The 15,638-nt window shown below is 41.2% G+C and overlaps 1 protein-coding gene across 2 annotated transcripts in view; it reads right to left on the reverse strand.

Annotated features, from left to right (window-relative positions):
* The window catches only part of ENOSF1 (enolase superfamily member 1), a 166,861-nt gene that overhangs the window by 36,172 nt on the left and 115,051 nt on the right, over positions 1 to 15,638 (reverse strand). For both annotated transcript variants that reach the window (XM_030212979.1, XM_030212972.1), the window contains one exon: positions 806 to 935. In XM_030212979.1, coding sequence (XP_030068839.1) covers positions 806 to 935 — 130 coding nt within the window. The remainder of the gene's footprint in view (positions 1 to 805; positions 936 to 15,638) is intronic.

The following is a 15,638-nucleotide window of genomic DNA, read 5'->3' on the forward strand; positions in this document are numbered from 1 at the left end:
CTTCAGCTGCCATTTGTGGGACATGGACAGTAGAAGTCTATCTGGCTTCAGCCTTAGTTCCCACTACTGTAGTCCAACATAACACCTGAACAGCCGTATTGTGTTTTCATCTTCTTTCTATTTAGGCATCCTACGTATTTTTGAATTCGCTCACCATTTTTGACTATCACAGCAGATACCCCATGATAATGCTATTAGGGGGGCTTTTACAAAGCGGCGCTAATGTTTTTAGCTCACGGTAAAAATCAGTTGGCTGTAAATGATGAGACGCCCATAGGAATATAATGGGCATCTCAGTGTTTATCGCCAGCTGATTTTTACTGCAGGCTAAAAACGTTAACACAGCTTTGTAAAAGAGCCCCTTAATGTGTGCTAAGCGTTGGTAATTTATTTTATTCCTACGGACGCAGCAGGAGACGGCGCACATTGGCGCATACTCAGCATTAATAAATGGAACCCCTAGTTTCTTTTAAATATATGCCATTAAGTTGTAAGACATGAGGAAGTTTGTGATGAACAACTGACGGAGAGGACGGATGACTCAGCCTTTACACTGAAAATTAAAATGCTGAGAACATTTGTGTTGGCTCACTGGGAGACAGTAGGTCTGGAATTTCAACTCTTTGTGCATTAACAAAACACAAGACTTCCAGTGCATGACCAAAAATTAAATTACAATAATTTATCCACTTCAAGACAATGACAACATGGAAAAAAAAAAAACCCTGCTGATCGCCCAATGCGTTATGTTTTGAAAAGCATAAAAGAATGGGTTTTAATGCTTTAATGTTTCTTCAAGTCTTACTTTGAAACTTTTTGGCCATCAGCAACACTGACAGGTTTTCATTGACGCTGCCTAGTCTGCAACTGTCAATCTGGAGGTAATGCAGAGCCTTGGCTTGTAGAAACTGCTTGAACATCACCTTGTTGTGACACTATAGTCCAAATTAAACAATAACAAGTGTTAGATCCTAAAGTAAGATGCTGCATTAATAAAATGTCTCGCTAGTTGAATCCAAATTAATTTTTATAATATTCCTTTAACATTAACAGCATTTAAGCATATAACAAAATCTATTACCCTTCTTTTTGGTATATTAATTACATTTTACTTGAGTCTGGCAGTGCACACTAGATCCAGGTATAATGCCTAACCTGCACCCAACACCTGTACCAATGCACTTTAAATAAGCACTTCCATTCCACTGAGCCAAATGCCTTGCTCTTGGCAGATTACAATGATTAATATAAATACAACACATTCAAGTCAATAACATGCTAAGTCAGAGACTAAAGTAAAACCCTTATTGTTTCAGTGTACTGTAGTATGTAATTTGTTTCCTTTCATTTACCACACTAATGTGTTAATTCGTTTGTCACTATTTCTTGAATTTCTGTTCAAAGTTTGTTCTTTGATGTAAATAACAAATGCAAAGCGCGAGTCCTGCTTTCATGCAAACAAGAGCATATTTAATACCAGGAAATGCAAAAGGAGACAGTGTCTGCTTCCTGACAGTTTGCATCAGATATATGAAAGGATTTACCATGTTCAGTGTGGACAGGAAAAGTATGCATGGCCATAAAAAAAAAGAGGAGTCAGAGTTCAACTTACCTAGGAATATTTTGGCCTCAAGGGATTCAATAGCAGGAAATGTTTAGGTTTGTTGAACAGCACACTTTGATGAGATCTGATTCAATGGTTATTCTCCTGGAACTTACAGCCAACTTTGATATTGAGATTTCATAGCCTATAGTCTAGAAGTTAGGAGCCTATGGTGCTCTTTTTCAAAAGAGAAAACATCTCAAAACTGGAACAAAGCAGCAAATGGATGTTATTCTCACTGAAATGTCGAAATTGTGATTCTCAAAACTCAGAATTGGGACATTTTACTCCACAGTTCATCTAATTTGCAAAGAGAGTATGTTGGGGGTGTGTTTTGGATGGGATTTGGGCAAGCCCAGAATCTGGACATGTTTCAGGGATAATAGAACAATATAAAAACATCTAGGGCAAAAACTGGGACATTTTTATCTAGACCTGTTTCAATCATAACTAAGTCACAAATGTTGCCCTAACTAACCACTAAAGGGATTAAAACATGGCCCCCTCATAATCCTCCAGTGATCACTGACCCTCTCCCACCCCCAAAAAATGTGACAGTGACAGTATATACCAGGCTCTGTGACAAATTCAGATATTATAGCCATTGCTTTTAAAGCAGCAAGCTGATCCCAGCAGTAGGCTAGTGGTCAGTGCAGTGGACTGTAAAGAAAGGGACTCAGGTCTATATCCCACTCTAACTAGTACAATTGTGCTTTCCAAACCCCACAAAAAACTAACTGTACTTACAGATAGGAGATACCTGCAGACCTGAGGGCTTTTGTAGGGGTGTACAGTTAGGTACAGTAGGTTTTTAGGTGTTCCTGGAGGACTCACAATACAAGTGGCCTAGTGGTTAGGGTGGTGGACTTTGGTCCTGGGGAACTGAGGAACTGAGTTCAATTCCTGGCACAGGCAGCTCCTTGTGACTCTGGGCAAGTCACTTAACCCTCCATTGCCCCATGTAAGCCGCATTGAGCCTGCCATGAGTGGGAAAGCGTGGGGTACAAATGTAACAAAAATAAAATAAAAAAATAAGGGTGTTAAAAGTGGGATTTGTTTCTGGGTCCCTTTATGTGAAGTTGATTTACTGACCACTAGGCTGTCCCTCTTCTCTGCTGGGATGTCAGTGTGGCCAGTTTACTAGAATGGTGCCACACAGTCATCCCTATGGCTTGTGTTTGTGCTTTTTTCTCTAGGACTTTTTTTTTCTTTTAATGGTACTTAAAGAAATACGTACTGAGCACATAAACGTCTGGAAAATAGTGATTTTCTAAACAAAAATATAGACTTTTTCCCGGTTTGAAAACTGCTGTGTTCAGGATGAGAATTTTAGACGTTTTTCGCAAAATGTCTACAATTGGACTTGGACGTCATATCGAAAATGCCTCTCTATGGTGTTAAGGGCATGGTCTATAAATGATTCCCTTCCTTTTTAAAAGCCAACAAGTAGTGCCATAGGAGGATAAATTATTAGACCCACAGTCCTTATCTTGAGTTTTTCAGGACTCCCTCTCTATTTAACATATACCGTGCACTCCATTTAAGTGCACATCGGATAAGAACATTCTCTGTTTAACTGCATGCCGTACTTCGATCCCATTTTTGGCGCCATCAATTTCTATGGGGACACACTTCAGTTTAGTGCACCACTGATAAGTGCAAGATTCGCTTATATGCATGGTTTAAGACCACTCCTCTGCAGGAAAGACTCCGCATAAGCGCACGAATGGAATATGGAAGCCGATTGGCACATGACAAAGGGGCGGTAAATCTGAAATCTCGTTGGTTAACTGCCACAGGCAAAATAAGTGAAAGAATGTTATTAGAGTGTACAATGGAGTCGTCGTCGTGCAACTGTAAGACATTGACACTGGCTGAACGAATAGAAGTTCTTAAAAAATTAGAAAACAAAGTCAAGCATCTATTGCTAAAGAATATGGTGTCAATCCCAGTCAAATTTCACGTATCTTGAAGCAGAAAGACCAGCTTCTGGAAGACTGGCAAAACAATACAAATCCACAATGGAAACGGAAACGGGTGGGAAAAGCTGAGGATGTAGAAGATGTTCTTCTTCGGTGGTTTTCTCAAGTCAGGAGCAGACAGTTTCCTGTCAGCGGTCCACTGCTTATGGAGAAAGCTAATCAGCTAGCTGAAAGTCTTGGACTAACTGTTGGATGGTTGGAAAGATGGAAGGAGAGGATAACATAAAATTCAAGAAACAGCATGGTGAAAAACAAGACACTGATGACTTTGGTACTGAAAATTGGGTTGTTTCAGTTCTTCCTACCATCTTTAACAAGTTTGCACCTCGTGACATTTTCAATGCTGATGAAAATGGTCTCTACTGGTGAGCGATTCCTGATGGAACACTTGCATTCAAACATGCCGAAACTACAGGAAGTAAAACATCGAAGGACCGACTGATGATCCTCCTTTGCTGCAATATGGATGGGAGTGAGAAGCTGGAACCACTCATCATTGGGTCACTGGAAAGAGCAAACAGCCCTGTTGCTTCAAGAATGTTAAGCGACTTCCTGTGTCATACAAGGCTAACACAAATTTATGGATGACTTGGGAAATTTGGAAGCAGTGGCTAAAGAAGTTAGACACTAGAATGCGGGCACAAAAGTGTCAGATTTTGTTGCTTTGTGATAATTGTGCTGCACACAGTGATGATGTCAGGCTTTAACGTCAAGGTGGTCTTCCTGCCACCAAACACTACCTCTCTGATCCAACCTATGGATCAGGGCATAATAGCCAATTTCAAACAACATTATCGGGCTCTTGTGCTACGTCGTCTGATGAGCGTTATGGATGACCAGACTGTCAAGGATAAATGTGCTGTTGAACTGGCTCGTAATCTATCACTGTTGGATTCCCTACATATGAAGAAAGAAGCCTGGAATCATGTTACACAGGCAACCATTGTGAACTGCTACAAGCGGGCAACCTTTGTTAGGGATGTGGAGAGGGACGAAACAGATGCAGCTGTTGCAAACGCGTCAGATGAACGGGCTTATTGACATCCCAGCCGGTGTTACTGAAGAGGAGTTTCATCACTGCGTAGCTGTTGGTTACGATCTACAAACAACTGACAACAGCACTTATGTCCAGGTATGCACCTACACGCAGGCAACAACGGCTGATGAAACAGATGATGACATGAGCAGCGAGGCACATGCTGATGAAATTCAACAACCTCCTGTCACTTTTGCAAGAGCGCTGGAGAGTCTCAACACCGTGTGGGCCTATCTGGAGGCCACTGGATGTCAGTGCTATGACAGTTTTTATCGTCTGGCAGACGTAGTCTATGGAACTCACAGACACAAGAGTAAGCCTAACGTCAAGTAAGCCTAACGTCAGTTAACAGAGACTGTATAACGTCAGTTAACGGAGACTATATACTGTACGTATAATAAACAGTACTGTACATATGTTTATCAGATGTCAAGCTTCTTCGGGTCACAACGGTTAAGTGCACGCTCTGGTTAACTGCATGTATTTCTTTGGTCCCAGACCCTTGCACTTAAGCAGACTGCACTGTATTTTTGTATCTTTGAGTTTTGCTATACATTTAGTAGATGTTGATGGTATTCAGAGCTACTGCCAAACAGACAATATTTATCAAGTTAGAAAAGCTAACAAAACTGGCAACACAATAATGGGATATTTTGATCACCCCAAAAAATGAACAAGGGAAAGTAGGTCTATTAACTTACATACCAAACAAAAAACACCATTCCAAGAAACCATAAACTGTGCAATTAATTTGTAAACTTACAAAAAACTATGTAAAAAGCACACACAAATGGAGAAGGACCTCAGGTATAGACAGATTATTTAATGGTCCTCAGTGGGTCACCAGGATCTGTATTATCATTCAGAGGTTTAAAAACCTGCACCATAAGTTTAAATCACAAAGAAAATACAAATACGCAATAAGACAAACCAAAAGATCATACTATAAAACTAAAATAGGGACAGACTACAAAGACATGAAAAAATTATACCAAATCGTGAACAAACTTCTAGATACCAACTCAGACACCACTTCGAACACAGACATCCCATCTGCAGATAAACTTGCCAAGTATTTCAATGAAAAAATTGTAAATCTACGCAACACACTACCCCAGGACAACACTGACATCGAGAACTTCCTTAATGAACTGGACTCAACCACTGGAGAATACCCGGCCGACCGAACTTGGTTAAACTTCACCCTCCTTACCACTGATACAGTAGCACAAGCGATCAGCAGGTTCTCCAACACCCACTGCAAACTAGATACCTGCCCCAACTACCTAATGACACCCGCCCCTGAGCGCTACATAGCCGACCTCACATCTCACCTAAACTATGTTTCAGCTAGGCCTTTTCCCTAAAGAAAATGGCAATATACTACTCACCCCGATACCAAAAGACACCACGAAAAAAACAAATGAAATCACTAATCATCATCCAGTAGCATCCATCCCATTGTCAGTCAAACTGATGGAAAGTATGGTAGCCAAACAACTCACAGACTACATACACAAATTCTCAATACTACATGAATCACAGTCAGGTTTTCGGCCCTTACACAGCACAGAAACAGTACTAATCACTCTACTAGCCAAATTCAAGCAGGAAATTACAACAGGAAAAAAAACATACTCCTCCTCCAATTCGACACGTCTAGTGCACTTGACATGGTAAACCAAAATATATTAATAAGATTACTAGATAAGTTCAGGATTGGGGTGGTAACATACTTAGCTGGATCAAAGGTTTCCTAACCACAAGAACCTATCAAGTAAAATCAAACTCAAACATATCATCACCATGGAAAGCAGACTGCGGAGTACCACAAGGATCACCGTTATCACCAATCCTCTTCAACCTAATGATGACCCCTCTAGCCAAGACCTTAACCAACCAAGGACTTAACCCTTTCATCTAGGTAGACAATGTCACAATATTCATTCCTTACAAATCTAAACTGACAGAAATCACCAATGAAATCAAGATAAGCTTGAACATCATGGACTCTTGGGCAAATGCATTTCAACTAAAACTCAACAAAGAAAAAACACATTGTCTCATCATCTCACACAGCACAGACAACCCCACAATCATCAACACACCAGACTACACACTCCCTATCACAGACAGCCTGAAAATCCTCGGAGTCACATTGGACCGCAACTTAACTCTAGAGAGTCAAGTGAAAACCACAACAAAGAAAATGTTCCACTCAATATGGAAACTCAAGCGCGTGAAACAATTCTTCCCGAGGGAAACATTTCGCAACCTAATACAATCAATGGTACTAAGCCATTTAGACTACTGCAATGGAATTTATGCGGGATGCAAAGAACAAATCTTAAAGAAACTTCAGACAGCTGAAAACATGGCAGCCAGGCTCATCTTCGGGAAAACGCGATTTGAAAATGCAAAACCCCTCCGCAAAAAATTACATTGGCTCCCAATCAAAGAACGCACTGCTTTCAAAATCTGCACTATGGTTCACAAAATAATCTACGGTGAAGCCCCAGGATACATGACAGACCTGATCGACCTACCAACTAGAGACACATTTGAATCATCATGAATGTACTTAAACCTGCAGTACCCAAGCTGCAAAGGAATCAAATACAAATCAACTTATGCATCCAGTTTTTCCTACATAAGCACACAACTGAGGAACGCACTACCAAAAGCCTTGAAAACCACGTATGACCATCTACACTTCCAGAGAACACTAAAAATTTACCTGTTTAAAAAGGCATACCCTACCAATCCAACATAAATGCCTGATCTCTGCAACAAAAACAAGAACAAAAAAAAAAAGAAATGGACATAACATAACCCTTCAGAGTATGATTCCCTTATGTGGCTATACCACATGAACGTTATCTTACCACAACTTCACTATGTATTTGTTTACACCGGAGTCTGCAATCGCTTCTCCGGTACTATGTAAGCCACATTAAGCCTGCAAATGGGTGGGAAAATGTGGGATACAAATGTAACAAATAAATAAATATAATAAAGGGAAATTTTTGATATATCTAAATCTGATTTTGGACATTTTGTTGAAAATGTCCAAAAATTAAGTGGCAAACGTGGAGGGGCATAATCGAACGAAAACGTCTATCTCCATGGGCGTTTATCTCCGAGTACGGGTCCGTGAAGGGGCAGACCGAACCTATTTTCGAAAAAAATAGACGTCCATGTTTTAGTCGACAATTTGTGAGCTGGGCGTTTTTGCTTTTCAGCGATAATGGAAAATGAAAGCGCCCGGCTCAAAAACGAATAAATCCAAGGCATTTGTTTGTGAGAGGGGCCAGGATTCGTAGTGCACTGGTCCCCCTCACATGCCAGGACACCACCCGGGCACCCTAGGGGGCACTTTTACAAAAACAAAAAAAAAAAAGGTAAAAGAGCTCCCAGGTGCATAGCACCCTTCCCTTGTGTGTTGAGCCCCCCAAATCCCCCTCAAAACCCACTGCCCACAAGTCTACACCATTACTATAGCCCTAAGGGGTGAAGGGGGGCACCTACATGTGGGTACAGTGGGTTTGGGGGGGTTGGACGACTTAGCATTAAGCAGCACAATTGTAACAGGTTGGGGGGGGGGGTGGGCCTGGGTCCACCTGCCTGAAGTCTACTGCACCCCCTAACAACTGCTCCAGGGACCTGCATACTGCTGCCAGGGAGGTGGGTATGACACTTGAGGGTGAAAATAAAAAGTTGTGAAACATCATTTTTTTGTGGTGGGAGGGGGTTAGTGACCACTGGGGGAGTCAGGGGAGGTCATCCCCGATTCCCTCTGGTGGTAATCTGGTCATTTAGGGCACTTTTTGGGGCCTTATTCGTGAAAAAACAGGGTCCAGGAAAAGTGCCCTAAATTCTAGCTACAAACGCATACTTTTTTTCCATTATCGGCAAAAGGCGCCCATCTCTGTTCGGGTGATAACCACGCCCCAGTCCTGCCTTCACCACGCCTCCGACACGCCCCCGTCAACTTTGTACGCTTCCGCGATGGAGTGCAGTTGAAAACGTCCAAGTTCGGCTTTTGATTATACCGCGTTATTCGTTTTTGGGAGATAAACGCCTATCTCCCGATTTAGGTCGCAATATAGGCGTTTTTGTCTTTCGATTATAAGCTGGATAGTGATTTTCAAACCATAAAAACGTCTATCTTTTTGTTTCAAAAATGGCCATTTCCCAGACGTTTTGTGCTCAGTGTGCTTCTCTTGTGTGACTATTTTCGAAAAAAGCACCATCCAAGAGAAAAACACACAAAAAAAGCTATTGGAGTGTTTGGGGGGGACCAGCATTCTCAGTAGACTAGCCACACAGACATCCCAGCAGAGCTGTGGGCAGGGGGCACTGCAGTGGACCTCACATAAAAAGTCCCAGGAACACATCTCACCGCTACCCCCCTTATATTGTACGGTGAGCCCGCCAAAACCCACCAAAAACCTACTGTACTCAACTGTACACCACTACAACAGCCCTTATAGCTGCAGTAGGTACAGTAGGTTTTTGGTGGGATTTGGAGGGCTCACAATTTCCACCACAAGTGTAATCATTAGAGTGAGATATGAGCCTGGGTCCCTTTCTCTACCGTGCACTGCACTGACTAGTAAGCTACTCCAGAAACCTGCTTGCTGCTCTAATAGGACTGGCCATAGCATCTGATGCTGTCATAGAGGCTGGTATGTACTGTTTCTTTCACATCTTTGAAGGTGGGAGGGGGTCATGCTTTAATCCCTCCAGTGGTCATCTGGTTATGTTAACTAAGATCAGCACTGTTTTTGCTTATACCTGCTTGTTTAAATTTCGATTACGCCATTCTCTATGTATGTTTTGCTTATATCTGCTTGTTTAAATTTCGATCACGCTATTCTTTATGTAACACTAATTGTTTCCTCCCAATCTATTATCTACCAATAACGATACATTGTAAGCCACATTGAGCCTGCAAAGAGGTGGGAAAATGTGGGATACAAATGCAATAAATAAATAAAAATTTAGGGCACCTTTCTGTGACTTAAGTCTTGATTGAAACAGGTCTAGACCAAAATGTCCAACTTTTAGCCCTGGACATTTTTGCTTTGTTCCATTCTGGTGGAAAAACATCCAAGTTTTGAGAATGCCCAAATCCTGCTGCCAAAACGCCCCAGACATGCCCCTTTGTGATTTGGACGCACTACAGACAAACTGCATAGAAAAACATCATAAAAATGTGTTTCGAAAATAGCAATTTGAATGTTTTTTATTATTAAAAAAAACATCCATCTGCTGCTTTGTGTTCCTTTTGAACATTTTTGTGTTTCAAAAATGAGCCCCTTACTTATTAAACAAAAACAAAGTCAAAGTATCTTGAACCAGTAGAATTCCCTGAAGCAGCCAGAATACAAAATGAGGAGCCATGCTAGGGCAATGTTGGAACAGAGAGTCAGGAGAGTAACTTGTGATATAAATGAAGCTCCTGTGTGGATTTGGATAAGTATTGCAAAAATTACTCATACTGTTTACTTTTCATATATTGGGCTTAGGTCCGTATTTCTTGGGATAAGGATGTGATCTGTGTGCTTTTTGGCATAAGGGTGTGATTTGGAAGGTTACTTGAAGACACTTTTGCTTTTTGAGGATAATTGTTAAGTATTATGTGGCCTAGTTGTTAGAGTGGTGGACCTGGGGAACTGGGTTCGATTCCCACTGCTGGCATAGGCAGCTCCTTGTGACTCTGGGCAAGTCACTTAACCCTCCATTGCCCCAGGTACAAATAAGTACCTAAGCGCATTGAGCCTGCCATGAGTGGGAAAGCGCGGGGTACAAATTAAAAAAAAAAACCAAGTTGTGGTGGACTTTTAGACCTATGATAATACAGATCCTGGTAACCCACTGAGAAGTCACTATGTAATCTCTGCCTACGTCTCTATGTCTGATGTCTTTTGTTCCATTGTGGTATTTTATTTTTATTTTTTGTTACATTTGTACCCTGCACTTTCCCACTCATGGCAGGCTCAATGCGGCTTACATATTGTATACAGGTACTTATTTGTACCTGGGGCAATGGAGAGTTAAGTGACTTGCCCAGAGTCACAAGGATACTTTTTGGGGGGATATTTACATATTTACAAATTAGTTGTACAATTTATTGTTCTTGGTAGGGCTGTAGATTTCAATTACCCCAATACTGATTGGTAAATATCTCAACAGGACACACTAGGGAAGTAAAGTTTCTAGATGCCATACATGACTGTTTCATGGAAAAGCTGTCCTCCACTGCAATGCAGGAGTTGACACAAGGGGTAATGGCGGCCAGTAGTGACTATAATGAAGTCACTTTTGACTATCACTGGAAGGAAAACTACTGCAGTAGCATTTAGATTTCAAAAGGGAGAGTGACAAAATGAGGAAATTAGAAATGAAAAGCATAGGTTATAAAGTTTGTATGCAGCATGGACATTGTTTAAAGATGCCTCCTTATAAATGCAGGCCAAATATATTCCATGCATTAGAAAAGGTTGATAGAACAAAAACTTCCAGTATAGTAAAACGGTGAAGCCAAAATGTGGAAAGCAGACACAAATTCAAGAAAACAGGAAAAAACAAACAAACAATGGGAGGTCTCGACTCCGCTCTTTAAGAGTGCATGATACTTTTCTTGCCTGGTTTATTGACAACCTCTCTGGACGCTTTCCGAGTATTTCACGAATCCACTCTTTCCTCGTCCTTTGCAGTCTCTTTGAGCATACCCCAGGATTCCACACTAGCATCTGCCCTGTTCAATGTCTTTCTTTCTCTCCTTCTAATACTCATCCAAGAACAAGATTGCTTGCCATTTTGTTAAGCGGATGATATTCAAGTTTTAGGGTCACTGATTCCACCTCAGCTCTCTCTATGATCAACAAGTACAATATACTCAACAACTATTGCATTTATTTTTATCTTTATTACATCAATTAATCTCATAAACCTAACAATTATTGTCTAAAATCCCCATATATCTATCATTCATTCATTCATCCATTCACTCTAATTCACATTTATTAAACTAATATCAAAATATCAAACTCTATAACAATAGAACACCCGGAATAATAGAATCACTTATGATCTTATAACAAAATGTTGCTTTCAATAGCAATACTGGTGTAAAACTTATAGATTACACTGACATTCAAAGCACTTCTTCTTCATTACGATCCTCTCTTAATCTATTGATAACCTGCTGTAAACTTTCTGTTACCCTGTGGCAATTGTTTGTGAAATACAAATGTATGCTATTATTGTTGTTTACATAGATTACTGACCCCTGAAGACGCAAAATTTGCGAAACACGATCGTGTAGGGTCCGTGTACAATTGTTTTAGTAAACAAATGAGAGGACTGCTGCAGTGAAGCAGTTTGAAATTCAAGGAAAAGTCCCGTGAAGAATGGAGTCACGGTGAATGGAACTACTGTCATTCAATACTACAGCACAGAGTAAATCAGTTGTGGGTTACGATGGAATGTAACTTCTTGTTTTAAACCTGCTGTGATGGACAATTGATTTAATCAATGGACTAATTGCCACAGGGTAACAGAAAGTTTACAGCAGGTTATCAATAGATTAAGAGAGGATCGTAATGAAGAAGAAGTGCTTTGAATGTCAGTGTAATCTATAAGTTTTACACCAGTATTGCTATTGAAAGCAACATTTTGTTATAAGATCATAAGTGATTCTATTATTCCGGGTGTTCTATTGTTATAGAGTTTGATATTTTGATATTAGTTTTATAAATGTGAATTAGAGTGAATGGATGAATGAATGAATGATAGATATATGGGGATTTTAGACAATAATTGTTAGGTTTATGAGATTAATTGATGTAATAAAGATAAAAATAAATGCAATAGTTGTTGAGTATATTGTATGAATTTAGTACAACTATTTATTGAATGATACCTTAGACAACATTGTATGATCAACAAGTGTTTTAATCATGTTTTTTTTCCTGGTTAAAAGCCATAACCTTTCCTAATCCTGGTGTCACTCTTCCACCTCCCCCACCTTCTTCCCTATTCAGACACTGTTAAAATTCTCGGGGTTATATTTGACACTAAGCTTTCATTCAGACGCCATGGGATAAGCATGTGGGATCGCTTAGGAACAGGAAGAATTAGGGGTTACAGAGGATGGGCAGACTGGATGGGTCATATGGCCTTTATCTGCCGTCATGTTTCTATGTTTCTATGTAAATTGATTCTGTTCTTCGTTCAACATTCTTTGCCCTTCATCATATCCGTTCTCTCTGCCCTCACCTTGACTTGTCACTTCTGCACGCTTTCCTCTCAATTGTCATGTACAAATTGGACTACTGTAACTCTCTATATGCCAGTCTTCCCATGTACTCTATAAAGTGCCTACAAATTATCCAATCAACTGCTGTAAGACTCCTTCACTCCGCTCACAGATCTGACTGTGTAACACCGCTTCTAAGTTCTGAACACTGGCTCCCTATCTCTTCCGGATAAAATTCAAAATTCTTTGCTTAGTCTTTGTCATGGCTCCCCACTGCCCCCCCCCCCCCTTACCTTCACTCAGTTCTTCTCCCCTGTAACTCAGCCCGCTCCTCCAGAACCAATCTTTTTGTTGTGCCATCTCTTCCAGCATTTTGCCTGACGATATCACACAAGTCAACTTTCAGTTTTCTAGGTACTTCTCTATGGAATTTGCTTCCTTCTTCCCTTCTGTAAGAAACCTCTTAACCTAAGTTCAAGAACCTACTTAAGACATTTCTGTTCACAGAGGCCGTTAAATAAATCTGCAATATGTTGTCCAACCTTCCATTTTGTCTCTTCCCTTTAGATTTGTTTTTATTATTGCAAACTGTGCAGTAGCCATTTTTGGACCTTGTGCAGCAAATAAACAAACAAACAGAAGTAAACCTTTAATAAGGCAGGCCAAAAGAGAATTTGAGAAGTCTGCCTAGAGACAAAAGCTAATAAAAACTTTTGTGTAGGAATGGCTGGGAGATACACTCTCACACAATTTGTTCACTTTGTTGATCTCTCTCTCTCTCTCTCTCCCTTCCCCTCAGTTTCTTCTTAACAACTTTTTCCCTCCCTCCTCCCCTCACCATATTCTCCAGCAGCTTACAGTCATTCCCCTCTCGTTCCCCATCCTGCTATTATCCCTCCATCTCCCCCCTTGCATTCATTACCTCTTTCTTACTTCCCCCTTGCATTCATTATCTTTTTCCCCTTCCTCTCAACTGGTTTATTGAAACTGGCTCCTCTACCACTGTGACAGCAGCTCCCCCTCCTCTACAGCCAGCAGGGGTATTTCTGCTTCTCCCCCCCCCCCCCCCAACTGCTGTGTGCACCACTGCAGGAAGCCTACCATTCAGTCGTTGGTGGGATTTGAGACACCGCTGGCACATCCAACACACTGTTGCTACAGATTTTTGTTGTTGTTGTTTTAGTGCCACAGAGATAGCTCTACATAATCTTGGGGTAGTGGCGCTTTATCTTCCTAATCTCATTTTTTTCTTCTTTTTCCACAGCCATGGGCTTGTTTGTGTGTGCACAAACCAAACCACACATGCAGATAGATAAATACAGAATAGACAGATAAACTGATCCTCCTTAATAGGTGCTGGCAATCTACCAAAATTGTGTCATAAACAGCTCCAGGTGTGAAGTGAGATACTACAGACCGGTGAGCCTGAAATTGGTGCTGAACAAAATGGTAGTCTGAAAATAAGTTACAGGTCATACAGACATGGCTTAATGAAACAAAGGGTCTCATTTTCAAAGCATTTAGACTTACAAAGTTCCATAGGTTACTATGGAACTTTGTGCTTTGAAAATACGGGGACATCTTGCCACACCAAGCAGTTAGAATTTTTCTGAAAGTGTTAATAAAGCAAGTGGATTATAATAAGCAGGTCAAAATAGTATACCCTCTCCACCCCCCATAAAAATAGTATACCCAGAGTTTAAGAAGTCATTTAACAATGTCCCTCCAGAGAGACTCCTGAGAAAATTAAAGTTATTGATAGGACGTAATGTCCTAACTGTGGACTGGAAACTGACTAGAAAGATAAAGTGGAACCAAATAGTTAGTTCTCCCAGTGCAGCGCCTCAGGGATCTGTACTGGGACCGGAGCCTTTCATATATATTATAAATGATCTGGAAAGGAAGCAATAAGTAAGGTAATTGAATAAATTTTCTGACATCTGGAATTTAAAAGTTCCAAAATCATGATCAAACTGTGGGAAGTTGAAGGAGAATCTGGAAAGATTGAGGAACTGAGCATCTTGAACAGCAGGTAAACTTTAATGTGGATAAGAGCAAAGGGAAAAATATTATATAGATGCTTGGCTCCATATTAGGAGTAACCAGTGGTGTAACTAAGGGTGGGCCCAGACCCGCCCTACTTGGCTTAAGGCACACCCAGTCTGGTGACTGAGGCTCCCAAAACACGTCAGCAGTGGCTGCCTTACTCACTTTTCTCCTCCTTCTCTGCCCCGAATCTAGCATCTGCCCCTCCCATACCCATGGCTCAGCAACTCCCCTTCTCTTTGAACTCTCCCCTAGTGCATCTCAGAACTTTTGCTGGTGGCAGTAGCAATTTCTATACACTGCCTGTACCAGCCCCACAAGCTTCACTCTACCATGTCAAACCAGTGAGGAAAGAGGAAGCGACTTCAGCGAGGGTGGGATGCAACACAGGCAAGCCAGCAGGGCCAGTACAGGCAGTGTAAAAGAATTGCTGCTGCCACAGGCGACAGTTGAGGAAGACTGGAGGGGGTCAGAGAAAGGGGGAGTTGCTGGGCAATGAGTGGGGAAAGGGCAGATGTCAGATCCGGGGGGGGGGGGGGGGGAGGAGAGGGAGAGAGATGCAGAACAGAAAGGGAAAAGAGATGCAACATGTTGGGACCAGGGGCAGAGGGGGTGGGAGATAGGTTGGATGTGGTGTTGGAGGGGAAGGATGAACAGATGCAGCACCCAGGGACAGAGGGGAGGGAGGGAAGAGAGAAGAGATAT

This window comes from Microcaecilia unicolor, chromosome 1, assembly GCF_901765095.1.
Source record: "Microcaecilia unicolor chromosome 1, aMicUni1.1, whole genome shotgun sequence".
In the NCBI taxonomy this organism is placed as follows: Eukaryota; Metazoa; Chordata; class Amphibia; order Gymnophiona; family Siphonopidae; genus Microcaecilia; species Microcaecilia unicolor.